The sequence below is a fragment of the Eumetopias jubatus genome, unplaced genomic scaffold (assembly GCF_037043125.1).
Source record: "Eumetopias jubatus isolate StellerSeaLion01/CBP00866 unplaced genomic scaffold, mEumJub1_p1.0 scaffold_10, whole genome shotgun sequence".
In the NCBI taxonomy this organism is placed as follows: domain Eukaryota; kingdom Metazoa; phylum Chordata; class Mammalia; order Carnivora; family Otariidae; genus Eumetopias; species Eumetopias jubatus.
Window position 1 is genome coordinate 33,614,182 of NW_028274816.1, and position 17,851 is coordinate 33,632,032.

A 17,851-nucleotide genomic window follows, 5' to 3' on the forward strand; every position below is an offset into this window, starting at 1 on the left:
CACATGACATTGTCCCCCTTGCCCCCACCAACAGTGACCCTGTTTTGCTCCACACCTCGGGAGGCCCCACATGGCTTCCCGCATCCAGCCAGCCAGATGTGGGATCCCATTCCTTGAGCAATAGCTGTGGCCGAATGGGCTTGGGACCCAATCCTGATCAATGATAAGGGAGAGAAAGTGTGCTGCGGGCTTTGCGGGGGGTTTTTTTCCTTCTTGCTTTCCCCCTTTCTGGTCTGGCTGCCTGGAATGGCAGATATGGAAGGGATCTTCATCCTCTTGATGTCCTTGAACTTCTGATTGCTCTGTGCCTGCCTAAAGACAGCTTTTTTTTTTTTCTGTTTTTGTTTTTTTATTTTATTTATTTTTTTAATAATTTTTTATTGTTGTGTTAATCACCATACATTACATCATTAGTTTTTGATGTAGTGTTCCACGATTCATTGTTTGTGCATAACACCCAGTGCTCCACGCAGAACGTGCCCTCTTTAATACCCATCACCAGGCTAACCCATCCCCCCACCCCCCTCCCCTCTAGAACCCTCAGTTTGTTTTTCAGAGTCCATTGTCTCTCATGGTTCGTCTCCCCCTCCGACTTACTCCCCTTCATTCTTCCCCTCCTGCTATCTTCTTCTTCTTTTTTTTTTTCTTAACATATGTTGCATTATTTGTTTCAGAAGTACAGATCCGTGATTCATCAGTCTTGTACAATTCACAGCGCTCACCATAGCACATACCCTCCCCAATGTCTATCACCCAGCCACCCCATCCCTCCCACCCCCCACCACCCCAGCAACCCTCAGTTTGTTTCCTGAGATTAAGAATTCACAGCCTTTTTGTGGAAGCTGAACAGTCCAGACTCAGGCTCCAGCCATTAGAGGTCCTCAGCTGTGCAGCTCAGGAAAGAGACCCAGAGAGACTAAGTCACCTCCCTGGGGACACAGGGTAGGAATGTGGCAGAGGTGGGATTCCCACCCAGGCCTCTCTGTCTCCACGTCCTGCATTCTCAGCTGCCCCTCCACAGGAGCTCTTGGTTTTAACTGTCTCTCCTGATTTTACACAAGGCTGAGGGCCTGGGGAAGGCGCGGCTGCAGCCAGCTCTTAAGCACAGTGGGGACGGTGTGTCATGTGTCCACAACAAAGCAATGACTGCCTTGTCAGTGCTGGGGTCCCACTTAATCGGGAACAGTGCCCAGGACTTGGACACGCATCAGCTGACTCAGTCCTCCAGAGCAGCCCTAATACTGATGAGGAAACTGAGCCTCACTGAGGCTGGCAGCTCTGTGCAGAGCCATGCAGACAGTGAGGGGCGGAATTGGGCCTTGAAATTCCTCGGTCTCACTCTGGAGCACCCCCAAACCCCAGCTCCCCATCTATAATGTGCGCTCCCGGAATGGGACTTTGATGATTCCTGCTGCCTTCCTGGAGCCCAACAGTGCCTGGCTCCTGGAAGGCACTCAGCAAGTGTTTGTTGAATGAATACATGAGCCCCAGCAGGAACCCGAGGCTTGAGAAGCCCAAAGAAAAACCATAGGACCAGAGGCTCTTCCCACCAGCCTCAGTTTAGACAGCTGACTCCTACAACTCAATAGCGACAGAACAACCAGATTTAAAAGTGGGCAGAGGACTTGAACTGACATTTCTCCAAAGAAGACATACAGAAGGCCAACGAAAATATGTGTAAAGAGACCCCACATCACTCATCACCAATGCAAATCAAAACCAAAACGAGATAGCCCCCTCCCACTTGTTAGAGTGGCTGGTATTTAAAAAAAAGGTAACGGGTGTTGGCGAGGGTGGGGAGAGTGGGGGACCCCTCGTGCACTGTCGGTGGGATTGCAAACTGGCGCAGCCGCTGTGGAAACAGCAAGGAGGTTCCTCACAAAACGAACACCAGAAGCACCACGTGACCCAGCAATCCCACTTCTGGTATATGCATCCCCAAAACCTGAAGACAGGATGGTGAAGAGGGTCTGCATTCCCATACTCATGGCAGCGTTATTCATGATAGCCAAGATGCAGAAACAATCTAAACATCCGCCGAGAGATGCACGGACACAGAAAATGTCCTATGTACCTACGACGGTATTGTTCAGCCTTTAAAAAGAAGGAAATCCTACCACTTGCAGCAACGTGGATGGACTTGGAGGACAGAATGTGAAGCCAGGTGGGCCAGTCGGAGGACAGCCATTGCATGACTCGTCTCCGGTGAGACATCTAAAGGGACTCAAACTTCTAGATGCAGAGAATAGAATGATAGTTGCCAGGAGCTGGGAGGCGGGGAGGGGGGGTGGGGAGGTGTTCAATGGTTATAAAGTCTCTGTCACACAACGTGAGTAAATCCTAGAGCTCTGCTATACAACATTGTGTCTACAGCTGACAATAATGCATTGCACATCTAAAAATGTGTTGAGGGCGGATATCCTGTTTTGGATTCTTGCCACACACACATACACAATATAACACAAAAGGCAACTACAATGACAAGGGACACACAAGGAAACATGTGGAGGTGATGGATATGTTTGTTACCTTGACTGTGGTGATGGTAACACAGCTATATGCATACGTCCAAGCTTATCAACTTGTAGATGTTAATTGTGCTCAGTTTTTTGTATAAAAATTATACTTCAATAAAGCTGAGAAAGAAAATAGCACAGGTTTCTGCCCCCCCCACCCCCCCACCCCCCACCCCCCCCCCGGCCAACTGCTAGGCCTGGCCTAACCCTGACAAAGTCTGGAAGCCAGCTGCTGGGACTGGGCTTGTCCCCAGGGGACATGCACGTCTCTGAACAATGTCGGGAAAGGAAACCAAATGCAAAGGCTGTCAGGGGGTTTCTGCTCATTTTTGGCCCTGGGGGTGTAGGGGTAGGCCAGAAGGCTCCCTGGGGCAGGGGGAGGGGGCTTCACTGGGGCCTGGGGAGAAAGGGGCCCAGGTATGGAAGGCCCACCGCGTAACGATTATTATAACGAGAGGCTGTTACTTATGGAAAGCTGTGTTGTGCTCATCTCTGTGTTATGCACTACCTTGAATTCTTTAAACAACTTTCTAAGGTAGGTATTTTTTTTTTTACCAGCTTTATTGAGATATGTCATATATACACAATTTGCCCTTCTAAAATGTACAGTTCAATAGCTTTGGGTATCTTTGCAGCACTGTTCGACCATCTTCACAATTTTAGAACTTTCTCCTCACTCCAAAGGGAAACCCCGTACCCCTTAGTCATCACCTTCCAGTACCTACCTGCCCTCAGTCCTAGGCAAGCACTCATCTACTTTCTGTCTATAGATTTGCCTATTCTGGACAGCCCAGAGGATGGAATGATGGGGAAACTGGAGGTTCAGAGAGGGTGACTGACCAGCATAAGGTCACACAGCTAAGGAAGTGGCTTGAACCCAGGTCTCCCTGTTCTTCAAGTCCCCACTTTCCTGCTACACCACAGGGTTCTTCTTTCCAATGACAACATTAAAAACAGCTCTGACGGTTGAAGCAGGATGCCCATTTTAGCTTGTCACATTTAATCCTCGCCATCGCCCGGGGGTGGGGGGGAGGGCAGATACGGTTATTCTGCCCATTTGGCAGAGTGGGAAACAGAAACACTGAGGGCCTAATGGTCTAGTGTGCCATGGGGGCTAGCCAATGGAAGAGGGTTATGGGGAAAAAAAACAATATGTACATACTGAGGACTGGCAAGGAAACACAGGATAAAAAGTTGAGGCAATGCTGATGAAAAGACAAGTTTCTTTCAGGTTATTCCCCCCCTCTTCTTTCTTTTTATATGAAAAGGAAAAGAAAGTTCCCTCCACCCTTTGAGGTCACTTCCTGACCCATTTGTGAATCTGTGTGGAGTGGTTACAAATTCACTTCTCCCTGCCTGACTGCCTCTTGTTAATGTTTTGGATGGGCAATGGGGCTATGAGTCCCTGGGTGCTGGCACCAGACAGACCTGGGTTCAAATCCTGCCTCCACCGCCCATTGACTTAACACCTGCAAGTCCTCCCCATGACGGGTACTTTTCTTTTTCTTTCTTTCCTTTTTTTTTTTTTTGACACGGTGTCTTCTCCCCCTTCCTACTGTGCTTTGGAAAAGATATGTCATTTTGTATTTGAGTCCTCCCAGAAGGAGGCGGGGTGGGGAGGGGCTAATGTCCCAATTATTTTGAACAAACAAGCTGAAGTTTAAGAAAAAGAGATGAGGAGCCCCAGAGATTCCCATTCATTGCACCAGATGCCTTTAGCTATTCACCTGAAGATAAACAATGAGGCAGAGAAGAAAAGCAATGAAAAAATACGAAGAAGCAAGCTGCCATGTACTGTAATCATCATCTCATGCAGGTATTTTAGCTGCCAAGATGCTGCAGGCTTACAATCGCAGGTTAAAAGGGAGTTCTTCGAATTGAAGCATGGACTTCATGTTCTTCTTTTCTTGCTTGGCCCCAGGGACCAGAGAAAACTCCAGCCAGAATTAGCATCTGTTTGGACAGAGGTTGAGAGCCAAGGCTTCCAGTAGTGGTCTCTCCAAAACTTCTGATTGCATACAGTCTCATTTTGTCGGCAGGAGATTCAACATGCTTCCCTATACAAGCAGATTTTGGAATAGTAAATTGTACACATATATGGTTGCACCGAGGTACCATGCATATGGTGTGAGAGGTACTAAAGTGTTAAAAAGATTGATGGAAATAAATATTGTTGGGAATTCTTAAAAAAAAGGCAAAGAAATTGAACCTTGAGTTAGCCACTATTTCTTGGAAATTGGCCCCATGATTCCAAGTGGCTGACGTTGTAAGAAGCCTCTCAAAGAACTCTTTAGAAAAACAGGGCAGTAAGTGGTGCGTGGTGGTGAACAGTCACTGGTACACTCCTGAGATGGGGCAGGGAAAGAAATGAATCTATGGATTTCTGAAGTTGGTGAATGCGTCCTGTGACTTCACATAGAACATTTTCAGTCGGAGCAACATTCACGTGATCAAAAAATGCTGTAACTCAATTTCGGAGTTAGCACTGATGTGCTCTGAGGGCTCTGTAGGTGACCCTCACGCTGGCTTGAATCACCACGAGGGCACTTGTGCCAAAGGTGCACGCGAAAAGTTTAAGTAACATGGTTTCGTGAAACACAAGAATGGAAAAGAGCCGTTAACTATCATAAGTAGGCATTTGACTATCTCCTCCATGTGCTTAGAAGTTCACCAAGGGAGCCATTAAAAAACATCTTACTGGGAAACCGGGAGATCAGTTCCCAATTCTGTCTTCCTTACAACAAACTTTCGGGGCCAGCGCTGTTTGATCCCGCCTGACGGACGGGGACACTGAGGCTGGGCGCACTGAAGTGGTTTGCCCAAGGTAGTGAGAGGTGGTCTGACACCCGCGCAGCCTCGCTGACGATTTGAAATTCCGGCGGGTGAACGGCCATCTCCAGGTGATGATGAGTTTGTTCACCGTACGTAAAAGCACCTGGATGGAGTAGGCCTCCACCAATGCTAGGCCGGCGCCCGCAAGTTCTCGCTCTCCCTCGCCAGTGGCCTCGGGGGACGAGGTGCCGGGGTGCGCCGCGCGGCGGGCGGGGCGGGGCGGCCTCGGGGCCGCGGGGGGCGGGCCGGGGCGCGGGGGGCGGCCCCCACGAGTCACGTGGCGCGCGGCCGCGGCCGAAGCAGAAGTAGCAGCGCCCGCGTTGGAGGGCGCGCGCCGCAGGGAGTGCCCGGAGCCGGGACCCGCGGCGGGGGCACGGCCAGGTGAGTGGCCCGGCGGGGCGGGAATGCGCGCAGGCGCCCGGGGTGGGGAGGACCCGCGCCCGGAGACGGGGGACGGCGCCGGGGCGCAGCGGGCACGGGCAGGAGCGGGGCGCGCCGTCGGGGGCCCCCGCCCGCTGTGTCCGGGGCCGGGCGGTGGAGGCGGGGGTCGGGGCCTGGCCGCCGGCCACTTCCTCACCGGGAACGGCGCCACCGCGGCGATCCGTGACCGCGGACGGCCCGGCCTTTGAATGGGAACCCGGGAGGGTCGCGCTGGCGTTGGCGTTCAAGGCTCCCGTGGCCGCGGGGTCCCGCGTGGGGTCTGGCGGTGTTTCCCGGCCGCTTCTGTGCTCAGGGCTCGCTGACCGCGGGCGGCCAGGCAGGCCCCCGGCGCTTCCCCGTATTACACAGGTGGTTGCGGGTGGTGGGTGGCGGAGCGATACCACGGAAGGGGCAGCCCTCACCCAGAAGAGACGGGGAGGGTTTTGGGGGAGGCAGGATTCCCGCTCCCACCCCACAGTTGTAGGCATAATTATACGTGTTGGTCTGTGCGTTTTCCTGGTTATGGTTTGGAATCCCAACAAGGACATTCCCCTTCCTCCCCCCCCATAGTGGAAGAATTTGAGGGAAAACTGTCTCCTTTAGACAAGGGTTGGCGCCTGGTTTCTGGTGGAGGACGGGGAGGGGCTCTTCTAGCACCCTGATCTTAAGCCAGACTGAAAGAGTCTGGTGGGTTGAGGGGGTGACGTGGCACAAGGCAACAGGTGGCCTTGTTAATCAACTTAATTTGAATTTCAATTCCAGCTGTGTGACCCTGGGCACGTTGAAGAACCTCCCTGAGCCTCCGTTCCTTACCCTGGATCCTGGGGCTACTCAAACCTACATTCCAGGCTTGTTGAGAATTGGAGCCTATCTATGGAAAGGGTGCCCTGGCTAGTTCTTGACCCTCTCTGGCTAAGGGCCATACGTGGGGCTTGGCCATCATCCTTAGCTACAGTTCTGCAGAGAGGGGCCGATTTGGGGGCCCATGCCAGGCCCATGCCGTTAGCCTGCTGCAAAGGTGTGTGTGCATTTTGCATACCAGTTCAGGCTTCATGGATGCAGAAAGCGCCTAGAGCTGCTGCTGCTGCCGCCTCCCCCAACCCAGGCCCCCGCCCCCACCTCTATTGTCCCCTCCTACATGCCCCCCCACCTTGAGAGTGTAATACTTCTCTAGAAAAGGCAAAGCGGGGACCCCATGAATAGCCCTTTTGCTGGGTGGCGTTAGTGAGAAACTGCTGATAAGAAAATTTCAGAACCTTTCTTAATTTAGAAAACAGTGAAAACACAAAGAAAAGCTCATCCATATGTTACCACTTAAATTAATAAAAAGTCAAGACCTGATCTCTCCCCTCCCCTCTTCTGAAAGTAACCACTTTCCCTAGATTTATACGCAGGCAGCCTTTTAAAAAACCTAATTCTTTGATGCATACTGGTTTGCCACTCTTTTTTCATCTATTTCGTGAATCTTTCTGGATTCCATTGCTTATAAATTTTTGTGCTGCTCTACAGCTGCGGAGCATTCTTCAGTGTGCGTGTCCTGTGATTTCTTTAAGGGACCTCCCTCCCAGTTGTGTTCTGTTCTGTTACAAATAATGCTTCTGGGGACATCTTTGTGTTTCTTCCTCACCTTGGTGATTGCTGATCAAAGCATATGCATGTTTCATGGTTTGACAGATGATCATAGGTTGCCCCCTAAAAAAAAAAAAAAAAACGGACTCATTCACATTCCTCCCTGCCGTGGATGACACCACCTCTTCCTCCAATAAAACTCCATTGCCGCCGGGTGGGTGCGAGACGCAGCCGTAACCACCTTCCTCTGAGTTGTTGGAGGGGCAGCTAACCTCTCAGGGATGTGACTGTGCAGAGTTTAACAGAGGATTGTGCTGTGGGACTTGATATGAACTCCTCTATGGGCCTAACGTGTACAGAGAACACTGAAGAGGAGAAACCATCCCTGCTTCCGGGTTCTGGGTCCTTGTAGCCCAGAAGTTTATTTTGAAAAGGACATGAAAAGTAGAAATGGCAAAACCTCTTATTAAATTTCAGACACCATAAGTCATTTTGCAAAGGTACCCAGGGAGGATGAGAAACAGGACTAAAAAAAGGGATTTCGAGGCCCTTTCTTTCATTTGTTCTTTTCTCTCTTTCCTTTCCTTTCCTTTCCTTTGCTTTCTTTCTCTTTCAGCAGAAGCAAAATGGAAATTGCCTCTGATAGCTAGTGCCTTCCCTTGGGGAACCAACCTTGGAGACTTCCTTGCCTTAGCTGCTGAAGCATCAAACTCTGGAAACCTGAGTCGGGAGCTGGCTGGATTTTGTTGGTTGACTCCAAGGATCTCGTGGCCATGAAGACCTCTTTCCAGTTCTTGGCGAGAGGCAATGGGACAGACTTGATGTTTATAGTTGGGCCAATGCACCAGGCTTCTGAGCTGGAAGTAACCAGAATCTGGGGAAGGTTACGTCCAAGGCCATCCCAGGGCGAGAGTCGGAAAGAAATGACCCCAGTGCCTCTGGGCAGGCAGGTTTAATAGAGGGTGGAGGTGTTGTGACAGGATGTGTGTCCCCTATTTATGCCCTGCTGCCCGTTGGCCTAGAGACCTGGGAGGGAACTCCAGGGGCACATGGCTGGGGGGTGGTCAGCACAGCGAAGAGCTGCAGAGCTGGGACCAGGTGCAAATCATGCTTCTGCCACTTCCCAGCTGTGTGACCTTGGACAAGGCCTTCAGTCTCTCTTGAGAGGGTTGGGAGGGCCAAACTAGTTACTTTCTGGCCAGATTCTGGTGCAGAATTCTGAGTTCCAGAAGGCAGGTGCTGACAGACTGGGGGCGTGGGATTCAGACCAAGGCTCTGATCCCGGTGCTGCCACGTTTCTGCATGACCTTGATCATGGAATTTCCCTCTCAGGACTTGGTTTTTCACCTCTGGTAGTTCTCATTGAGATAAATGACATAAACCGGGTATAGCACGTGCTGGCCCCTGGGGAAAGCCAACAAACAGCTAGTTCACCAGGATGAGACTGGCCACAGGCACCTTGTTCAACGGCTTGACCTGGATTACAGGGTGATGAGGCAGGAGGCTCATCCCGGAGTCTGTGGCACAACCTAGTAGTCCTGCAGCTTGCTGGGCTTTGGCTTAAGCCAGCTCTTCTGGTTAGAACACTGTTCCCTCCTGCTTCACCTTTTGGATTCAGATACCCTCTCTTCCCAGAAGCTTTCTCTGATCTAAGTAGGGGTTGAGCTGACAGGTCTGATTCCAAGTGGGCAGAGAGCAGGTGTAATTCATGGTTTTACCTCCAGATGCCTGTGGAGGTGCCTTTGGTGATGGGCAGGAGCTGGAGGGAGGAGGGGGCAAAGGGCAAGGCCTGGGCCTCTCCCCACTCCCCCTGATTTGCATACCATTTCCCAGCTCAGTTGCTGGCACAGAGTTGACAAATGGCTGATGACTATTATCTGAGGCCCTGCCAAGGGCTGGGGGCTGTACATTGTAGCTTTCAGTCCTTCCAGCGCCTCTTGAGACTAGTATTATCCCCATTTTACAGATGAGGGAACCGAGGACCTGATTTTGAGCAGCGTGGCAGGAGGCTGTCAGAAGCGGACCCAGAGTGAGGGCCTGCATGACCTTGGCTGAACACTTGCCTCTCTACAGAGTAACAGCTGTGGGCTCCTAATGCTGTGGCATTTGGGGAGCGGGGAGGAGGTTCACGGAACGACTGATGGCAGTAGTAGCAGGAGCTAAATCTGGGGGGCACTGACTTTGCATCAGTTTTAAGGGCCCCAAGATACACTATCTGGTTTAATCCTTCCAAGAACCCTGGAGATTCTTGGGAGGAGGGATCCGCCTTTACGAGTGTGGAAATAAGGCTTGGGCATGGGGGTCTAGAACGTCTTCCATTGGACTCCCCTCTGCAGAGCCAGGGCTCAGGCCATGATTGCAGCAGGCTGGTCAGAGGGGTTGACGGGATTTTCATCTTGTTCCAGAAGTGTCCTCTAGCTCCTGGTCACTACTGGGCTGTAGGGGGCTGGGGCAGAAGCAGGAGACCAGGTGGGCGATGAGAACAATCCAGCTGTGAGATCCTGGGAGGAGCCAGCGAGCCGGGAAGATGGGTTGCATTTGCTTATGGATTGGATGTGGGTGTGAGTATGGCCAGGCAAGGGTGACTGCGGATTTGGGGCCTGGCGTCTCTCTGACTGTGTGTGGGTATGAGTGGTGTTCCAGAACGCCTACTGCGTGCTGAGCAGAACGCTGGAAGCCCCTCACCATGCCAACAGCGCCGTTAGAGAAAGGATGCAGCTGAGGCTTGCGGAGGTCATGCAGCCTACCCAGGGCCACACACCAGGCCTCGACCCTGGGGCTGCTGGGCCCTGACCTTTTCTGTCCTTTTGGCTTCGTTTCCATGCAGAGGTCTCCACAGACACATTCTGAAGTGGCTTAATATTATTATTTTTTTCTGTTCCCAACTTAGGAAGTAAGGGGATGCTGAGGAAAATCTAGGCAGAATAGAAAAGGTTGCTGGGGGTGGGGAGTGGGGCCAGTCTGGGCTGCTTTGGCTATTCAAATATTCTAAGCATGGAAGTGTGTGGGGAGGGTAGGGGTCACCGCTAGGCTGGGGTGATTTGGTTATTCAAAGCCAGGGTAACAGTTCGGTCCCTGCGGTGAGGGGCCTTTTCCCCCACGTCCACTTCTATTTAAACCTCTGTGTCCTGCATGGGCGGTCTGAGTGGTCCACGATTCCCTGCCACCAGAACCCCCTCCTAAAACTCATCCTGGTGGGCATGAGACAGGATTTTGGCTGTTAACGAATCCCCTCCCCCACCCAGTTAACAAAAACCAATTCACGCCTTTATTCTGCCCTTCCAGCGCCCTCTTCCCTCGCTCCTGCCACCCCCCATTCTGCCAACAATGACCGCCCCAGTCAATGTGGACACCCTTCCTGAATACGAGAAGAGTCAGATCAAGAGAGCGCTGGAGCTGGGCACAGTGATGACGGTGTTCAGCTTCCGCAAATCCACCCCGGAGCGGAGGACCGTCCAGGTGATCATGGAGACGCGCCAGGTGGCCTGGAGCAAGACAGCCGACAAGATTGAGGGCTTCTGTGAGTACCCTGGAGCCCTGGCCCGTGCATCTCTCCCTTTCCCGCCTTCGCTTATTGGCCTGATACCTTCTCTTCTTCTTCTGGAAATGCAAGTGTGGCCATTCTGTCTGCGTCTCCAGTGGGGTTTAGAGTAGGTGGGGGAAGTTCGGCCAGAAACGCCCTGGTGAAGCAGCAGAGGCCTGCGTGGGCCAACTTGGAAGTGACATTGAGGTGGCTCACCTGGGCTGGCAGGGGTGTGCGCCCTGCCTGACAGCATTGGGGATCCTTTAGTTTCTGCTGCTGGTCAAGCTCTCTGCCCTCCTAATGGCTAAATGATAGAGCTGCAGAAACTCCAGGCTTGCTAGCCAAATGCCTGTTTTGTTTTACCATGAACCACAGAACCAGAGGCCTTTACTTTTGCTCCGTGTGGCCAGAGCACATCACTGAGGATTCTGTAACATTTAAATGAAGCTCTGGTCCTGGGGGTGGTGTCTTCTTTCCCCACCCACCTTAGATTGGGCAATTGGCTCAGTTCCTAAAGTTTCTAAGACTGTTTTTAACAAACGGAGTAAGGAGGCTTAAGCAATTTTCAGTTGCAGACTTGCTTTAATTTGCATTTTTTTAAATGGACTCCTTTTTTAAAAAGTCAGCATAATTGAAAAATTAAAATATACCCTGGGGAAAAAAAAATCAAACAATTCATTAATACATGTATCTCCTCCCCAGCCCCACCTTGTGCCCTGGGGCGAGCTCATTACCAAGTTCTTCTGGCTTTCAGAGTATTCTGTGCCTGTGTCAGGGGCAAGTCGTGTTTTTTGCACGAATGGGTCCCTCCTAAAATTTCTGCACCTTGATTTTTTTTTTTTAAGATTTTATTTATTTATTCATGAGAGACAGAGAAAGAGAGAGAGAGACAGAGGGAGAAGCAGGCTCCCCAAGGAGCAGGGAGCCCGATGCGGGACTCGATCCCAGGACCCTGGGATCATGACCTGAGCCGAAGGCAGACGCTTAACCATCTGAGCCACCCAGGCGCCCCTTGATTTGTTTTTCTAATGATTATTTGGAGGAGGGTTCTGATCCGCACCTGGGTCCGCCTGATTCTTTAACGGCCACATAGCATCTGGCTCTGCTTAGGGGTATGAGCCCCGGAGCTGGACATTGGGGTTATTTCCGGTCTTTTGCTATTAGCTACTGCAGTTAAACTTGTAGCCCCTCCTTTTTTTTTTTTTTTTTTTTAATAACAGCTCTATTGCGATAGAATGCACGTACCATACCCCCACTGAAAACGAACAATTTGGTGGTTTTTAGTGTATTCACAGGTCTGTGCAACCAACCACCACCTACATCAATTTTAGAACTTTTCATCACCTCAGAAGGAAACCCTGTCCCTGATAGTCCTCACCCTCCTCCCCTGCCGTAAGCAGCCATGAGTCTACTTAATGTCTCTATAGATTGCCCTGTTCTGGACATTTCCTATGAATGGAATTCTGTAACATGAGGCCTCTTGTGTCTGGCTTCACTCACTTAGTGTGATGTTGCTGAGGTCCATCCATGCTGTAGTGCATGTCGGTACATCATTCCTTTGTGCGGTTGAATAATATTCCATTGTGTGGATTTTCCACAGTTTGTTTATTTGCTCATTGATGGACATTTGGTTTGTTTCTACTTTTTGTCAACTGTGAATCGTGCTGCTGTGAGCATTCACGTACAGGTCTTTGTGTGGGTGTATGTTTTCATTTCTCTTGGGCATATGCCTGGGAGTATAATTGCTGGGTCATATGGTAACTCTGTTTAATTATTTTAGGAACTGCCAGACTATTTTCAAGGTGGTTACAGCATTTTACATTCCCACCAGCAGTGTGTGTGGGTTATCCTTGCATGCTTTTATTCTTCTAACGTGGGCATACCTGAAGGACAGCTTCCTATAAGTGTTATTTCTGAGTCAAAGGTATTTTGGCAGCACCCCCACAAAAGCCCGTGAGGTACCTGTTCCCAAACTTGAATCCATGCTGCAGTGGGATTCCAAACTTGGCCATTCACAGGTGGACTCTGCTAGCCTGGCATAGTTTTTCATTTGATTTCTTATCATGAGTCAGATTAAATAGATTTCCAAAAGGTTTCTTCTGGCTTTGGAGCCAAGCAGGTCTCAGGTGGTACAGAGTCAGAAGCCCTGCTTTGAAAATGCCCATGTGAGTGAGCAGCCAACTTTCCTCCCAATTTTCCTTGCATTTGGCTACACTTGACCTCCCGAGTGGCCCAGATACCTGTTGGAGCTGGGGTGGGGTCGGGGGCCTGCTGGTTGTGGAAGGGGCACGAATGGTAAAGGCAGGGGTGCCATACTGAGAGTGGGCAGTGGGTCCCAAGCCTGACTGACAATCAGAAATACCTGGGGGACTTTTAAAAACACGAGCTCCTGGAACCTTCTCCTGAAGCTCATTCTAAGGGGCATGAGATGGGATTTTGTCTCCTGAAATCCATGTTCTGTAGTTCTCCCCCTTCGGTTAACTAAATGCAATTCTGCCCTCTCCCTGGAGAGTTTGAAGGTGACTATCGTTCACTAGGTAGTTTGGGACTCAGTATTTTAATCAGCTCCCCAGTGGTCCTGGTAATTAGCTAGGTTGGGCATATGGTGCTCTTGAGACTTCCATCCTGCCATCCCTCCTTCCTTCCGTAGTTGAGCATCCACGCTGCCAGGCACTGTCCTAGGTCCTGAACACACGGCAGTAATCAACTTCAAATCCTCATGGAGCCGACCTTATTGCGTTAGGTACAAGCAGCATGGGGTTTGACTTGGAGCACTATTTGCGGAGCTTTGTTGTGTGGCCATGGGCAAGTTACATCTGCTTTCTGAGATTTAATTCTCTCATCTCTAGAAAGGGAATAATACTGGTGTCCGCCCCACAGGGTTATGATTGGGAGTGAATAAATGCGTTAATATGTCAGAGGGGTTCAACATGGTGCATGGCATGGGATAGACACTCACCGTTGGGAACCCTTGCTGTATTTTTGCCACTGTTGTTGCTAACGAGTGGTGTCCAGCTTGTCCAGGGTGGCAAAGTCTTGCTCAGGTGTTTGGACTTTTTCTGGAGGGCCGCAGGGATCCAAGGAAGGGTTTTCAGAAGAGGGATGACATGATCACATTTGCATTTTGGAACACGCTCTGGCAGTCCTGTGTGAGATGGATGTGTTCCTGGTGAAGAGACAGAAAAAGCCAGTTCTGGGGTAAAGAGCTTAGTGATGGTGCTCCCTGACCCCTCAGAGAGCAAGCCTTCAGGTCCTTGATGGGGACTCTCAGGGATGCATTTCCAGCTGGCTGTTGTAAGGGTGATGTCCTGAAGGGGACCCCAGGACATGGTGTTCCTTCAGGGCTGTAAGTTAGTAGGACCATGCAGGTTACTGGGACGCCTGCCAGCTTTCGTGAGGGAGCACGGACAGGTGGTTTTGGAGTACTCGGCAAATGGTGTGTGACTTGTGGACAGGTATCTCACACACGCTGGCTGCCCATGCAGGCTTGGGTGACAGTAGACACGCATGGGTCCTGCTGTCTAAAGCAGGGAGTGGTTCTCCACCAGGGCAATCCTCCCCCAGCCCACTGGGAGCATGCAGCAAGGCCTGGAGATGTTTTTTGTTGTCATCACTGGGGATGGGGTGTGCTCCCGGCATCTAGTGGATCAAGGCCCGGGATGCTGTTAAACATCTTATGATGCCCAGAACAGCCCGTACCACAAATAATAATCTAGTACAAAGTGTCAGTGGTGCTGAGGTTGAGAAATGCTGGTTTCAAATCACGTGTGGCTTTGCTTAGAGCCATAAAATGTCAATGGGTTTAATAGGGTCTCTCTTTGGACCCTGTCATGATGGAGCCCTGTCATGTGTTCAGTCCATATTTGCTGTCCTATTGGGTGCTGGACTGCTGAGCAAGAGGAGGAAGGGTGGAGCCCCTGCCCCTGGTGGGGAACAGACCCAGCAACCAGCCGTTGCACGGTAGTGTGATCAATACCACGGTGAGGGTCTGGGCTTGGTACCATGTGGGGAAAGATGGTTCTTACCCATCTGGCTGTGAGGGGGATGGTAGGGAATAGGGGGAGGCCTCCTTGAGGAGGAGCTTCTTGGGTAGCAAGTTGAAGGAGAGGCTACCAGGTGGCCTGCAGGCTGGCTGTCTTGAAGTGGGATCAGCAGGTGCCATTGGATATGAGTGAGTAAGTTTGTAGGTCAGAGATTTAGGCAGGGTTCAGCTGGGTGATTTTACCCTTTGTGGCCTGGACTCAGGTCATTTGGTGGTACTCAACTGGTGTGTCCCTTGGTCCGGAAGGTTCCAGAATCTTCACTCCCACATCTGGTGCCTTGGTGGTGACGGGTGACTGAGTGCGTACTGCCTGCTAGTTCCAGAGTAGTTGGACTTAACATGGTGCTTGGGATACCCCCTGGCGGGTGTGTTCCAAGAGTCCTCGGCAGAAACCAGCAGAAGCTCACGGGACAGCCGGGAAATGCTGTGTGTGTGGTTTTTCTTTCCTTCCAGGGGCACCAGGTGAGTCTCCAGCAGAAAGGAGCCCACTTGGGGCCCTTGTTGGGTTAAACCTTTAGGGTCCTCCTACATCTTCTGCATTTGGGAGGCCTGGAATGTGTCTCGGGAGCTGACGTGACGCCACCGGTTTGTAGAGTCCGAACAGGGTTGGTGCAGCAATGAGCTGCCTTTGAGGGTATGGACTGTGGCCATTTCGACTGAGTAGGCTTGTATCCCAAAGTTTTCACTTGCGCTTACGCATGTTTTCTCCATCTGCTTATTTTTGCCAAGTTGTGGCTGCCCGTGAATTGAGGAATTCTCAAAAATAGGAGCTGTTCTGTTGCTCTGGTGTGGGGTTCTTGGCTTGTCCCCCTGACAGTGACGGGAGCTGCCTCTAATGAGTGCTCTTTCTGTACCGCTCGGTGTGGAAGCACATTGCACACACCAGCTCGTCAGCTGCTCACAGTGAACCTGGGAAGCAGGCATCCTCCCTGCACTATTGAAGAGGACACGGAGTCGTGGGGAGTCTTAAGAGATGCGCCGAAGGCCACACAGCCACGACCAGGCACAACAACAATTTGTACCCGTTCTGTCTGCCTTCAGAGTCCCACCTCCTGGTGCTCTTAGCTGTTTCAGTTCTGTGAGTGATGGAGAAGCACCCCGCTGGGGACCCAGGAACAGCAGCTCCGCTCAGACTGCATTGTTGACAATGGGAGGGAAATGCATCCATTCCTTCTGTATGCACAGGACACGCTCTGCGGGGTGCTGGAGATGCCGGGAGGGGGGACTCTCGACGTGCCCTGGTGAGCAGGGAGACAGGCGTGCCAGGAGGCTGCACAGTGTGGACAGTTGCTGACAGCCAGGGCCGGTGAAAGGGTGGTGGTTCTGTTTCTCCGCTAATTCTGAAATCCATCCTGGGGCTTCATAGCCATTAGAAAAAATGAATATTTTTGAAAGTTATTATCAGAATGTTTTCAAAACAACGTAGAAGTGACTGTTTTTCCACTGGCATCCTCCAGCTAAGAAGAAATCCACATTCCTTCAAACATCCCATCAGAGATAAGATTGAGCCAATGTCCTCAGTATCTATAAACCCATTTATTTGTTGATTTAGATGTGCACTTATGGTACATGATAGCACAGAGTCCAGAGCCCAGGTGCCTGGGGTCTGATCCCAGCCCTGCCACTTAGTTGGGGTGTGATCTTGGGCCACTTGTCATCTCTTTGTGTCTCCATTTCCACATCTGTAAAAGGACTAATGAAAGAGCCAATTGCACGAGACTTTTGGGAGCATGAAATGAATACGTGGGAAATGCTTGCTACGTTGCTGGGCACACTAGAGGCAGGTGCTCAAGTATTAGCTGCTCTTGTCATCTTTGTCATGATTATTGTCATTGTCCTCATTGAACATAAAGGCAAATGGTATTGTAGAAAGGATGAGATCAACATTAGAACTTCCACTTACATAGTGATTTTCCTTCCTGGTTCCCTTCTGGGGTATATATTCTCCATGATAGAGACTGCTGGTATAAAAAATAGAATTGACCTTTTTATTTATTTATTTTTAAAGATTTATTTATTAGAGAGCGCATGTGCGGGGTGGGGCAGAGCCTGATGCAGGGCTCGATCTCACAACCCTGAGATCATGACCTGAGCTGACATCAAGAGTTGGACACTTAAATGACTGAACCACCCAGGCGCCCCAACCTTTTTATTCTTATTATTGGTTCAGACCTGCTTGTATACTGGATGGTTGAGGAATTGGTGTCTGTGGCTGTTCAAGGGTTTTCTGTCCTGGATCATGATCATTTGATGTTCTTAGACTGTGTTCCTTTGTTGGTTTAGCAGATGCTCGAAGAGGACTGAGTGTGTGTCGGGTGTTACACTGGGCATTGGGGATGAAGTGGTGAACGGGACAGTGGAGATCCGTAAAGCAGCCTATAGTGCCTATAGTTTCGTGGGAAAGAAAAAGCCAAACTGATCATTCAATCATTTTGGAGTGTGATGGATGCTAGGAAGGAAAGAAACAGGGCACTGTGACAGAGTGACCAGTGAAGAACACTGTTTGTAGGGCAGGTCTCAGAGAAGCCTCTCTGTGGAGGTGACATTTGAGCTGAGACTTAGTGGGTGAGAAGGAGGGAGCCAGGGGAAGCTCTGTGGGGAGAGCATTCCAGGCCAAGGGCATGGCAGCAAAGCCTCTATGTTAGTCAGGGACAAAGTGCAGTGAGAAATGATTTCTTCATATAGTACAAGTTTCTCACCCAAGTCATGAAACAGTGGGTGGGATTGAGGGGTGGGGCTCTGCAGCCTGGCAGCACCATGATCCCCTAAGACTTCTGAGGCCACCTCAGGATCCTCTGTGTCCAGCCAGCATGCAGGGGAAGAGGGAGAGTAGAAGATGCCTTAGAGGGTTTTATGGGCCAGGCCTGCAAGGTGGAAGGTGCCCAACTTCCACAGACCAGAACTTGGCATGTGACTGGCTGCAAAGGATGCTGGGAAATATGGCCAACC

The 17,851-nt window shown here is 50.8% G+C and overlaps 1 protein-coding gene across 1 annotated transcript in view; it reads left to right on the forward strand.

Annotated features, from left to right (window-relative positions):
• Window positions 1-5,639: 5,639 nt before the first annotated feature.
• Window positions 5,640-17,851, forward strand: part of PLCG2 (phospholipase C gamma 2) — a 139,637-nt gene continuing 127,425 nt past the window's right edge. The window contains exons 1-2 of the mRNA XM_028095500.2: window positions 5,640-5,729; window positions 10,623-10,857. Of these exons, the coding sequence (XP_027951301.1) occupies window positions 10,665-10,857 (193 nt within the window). The 5' untranslated portion in view covers window positions 5,640-5,729; window positions 10,623-10,664. The remainder of the gene's footprint in view (window positions 5,730-10,622; window positions 10,858-17,851) is intronic.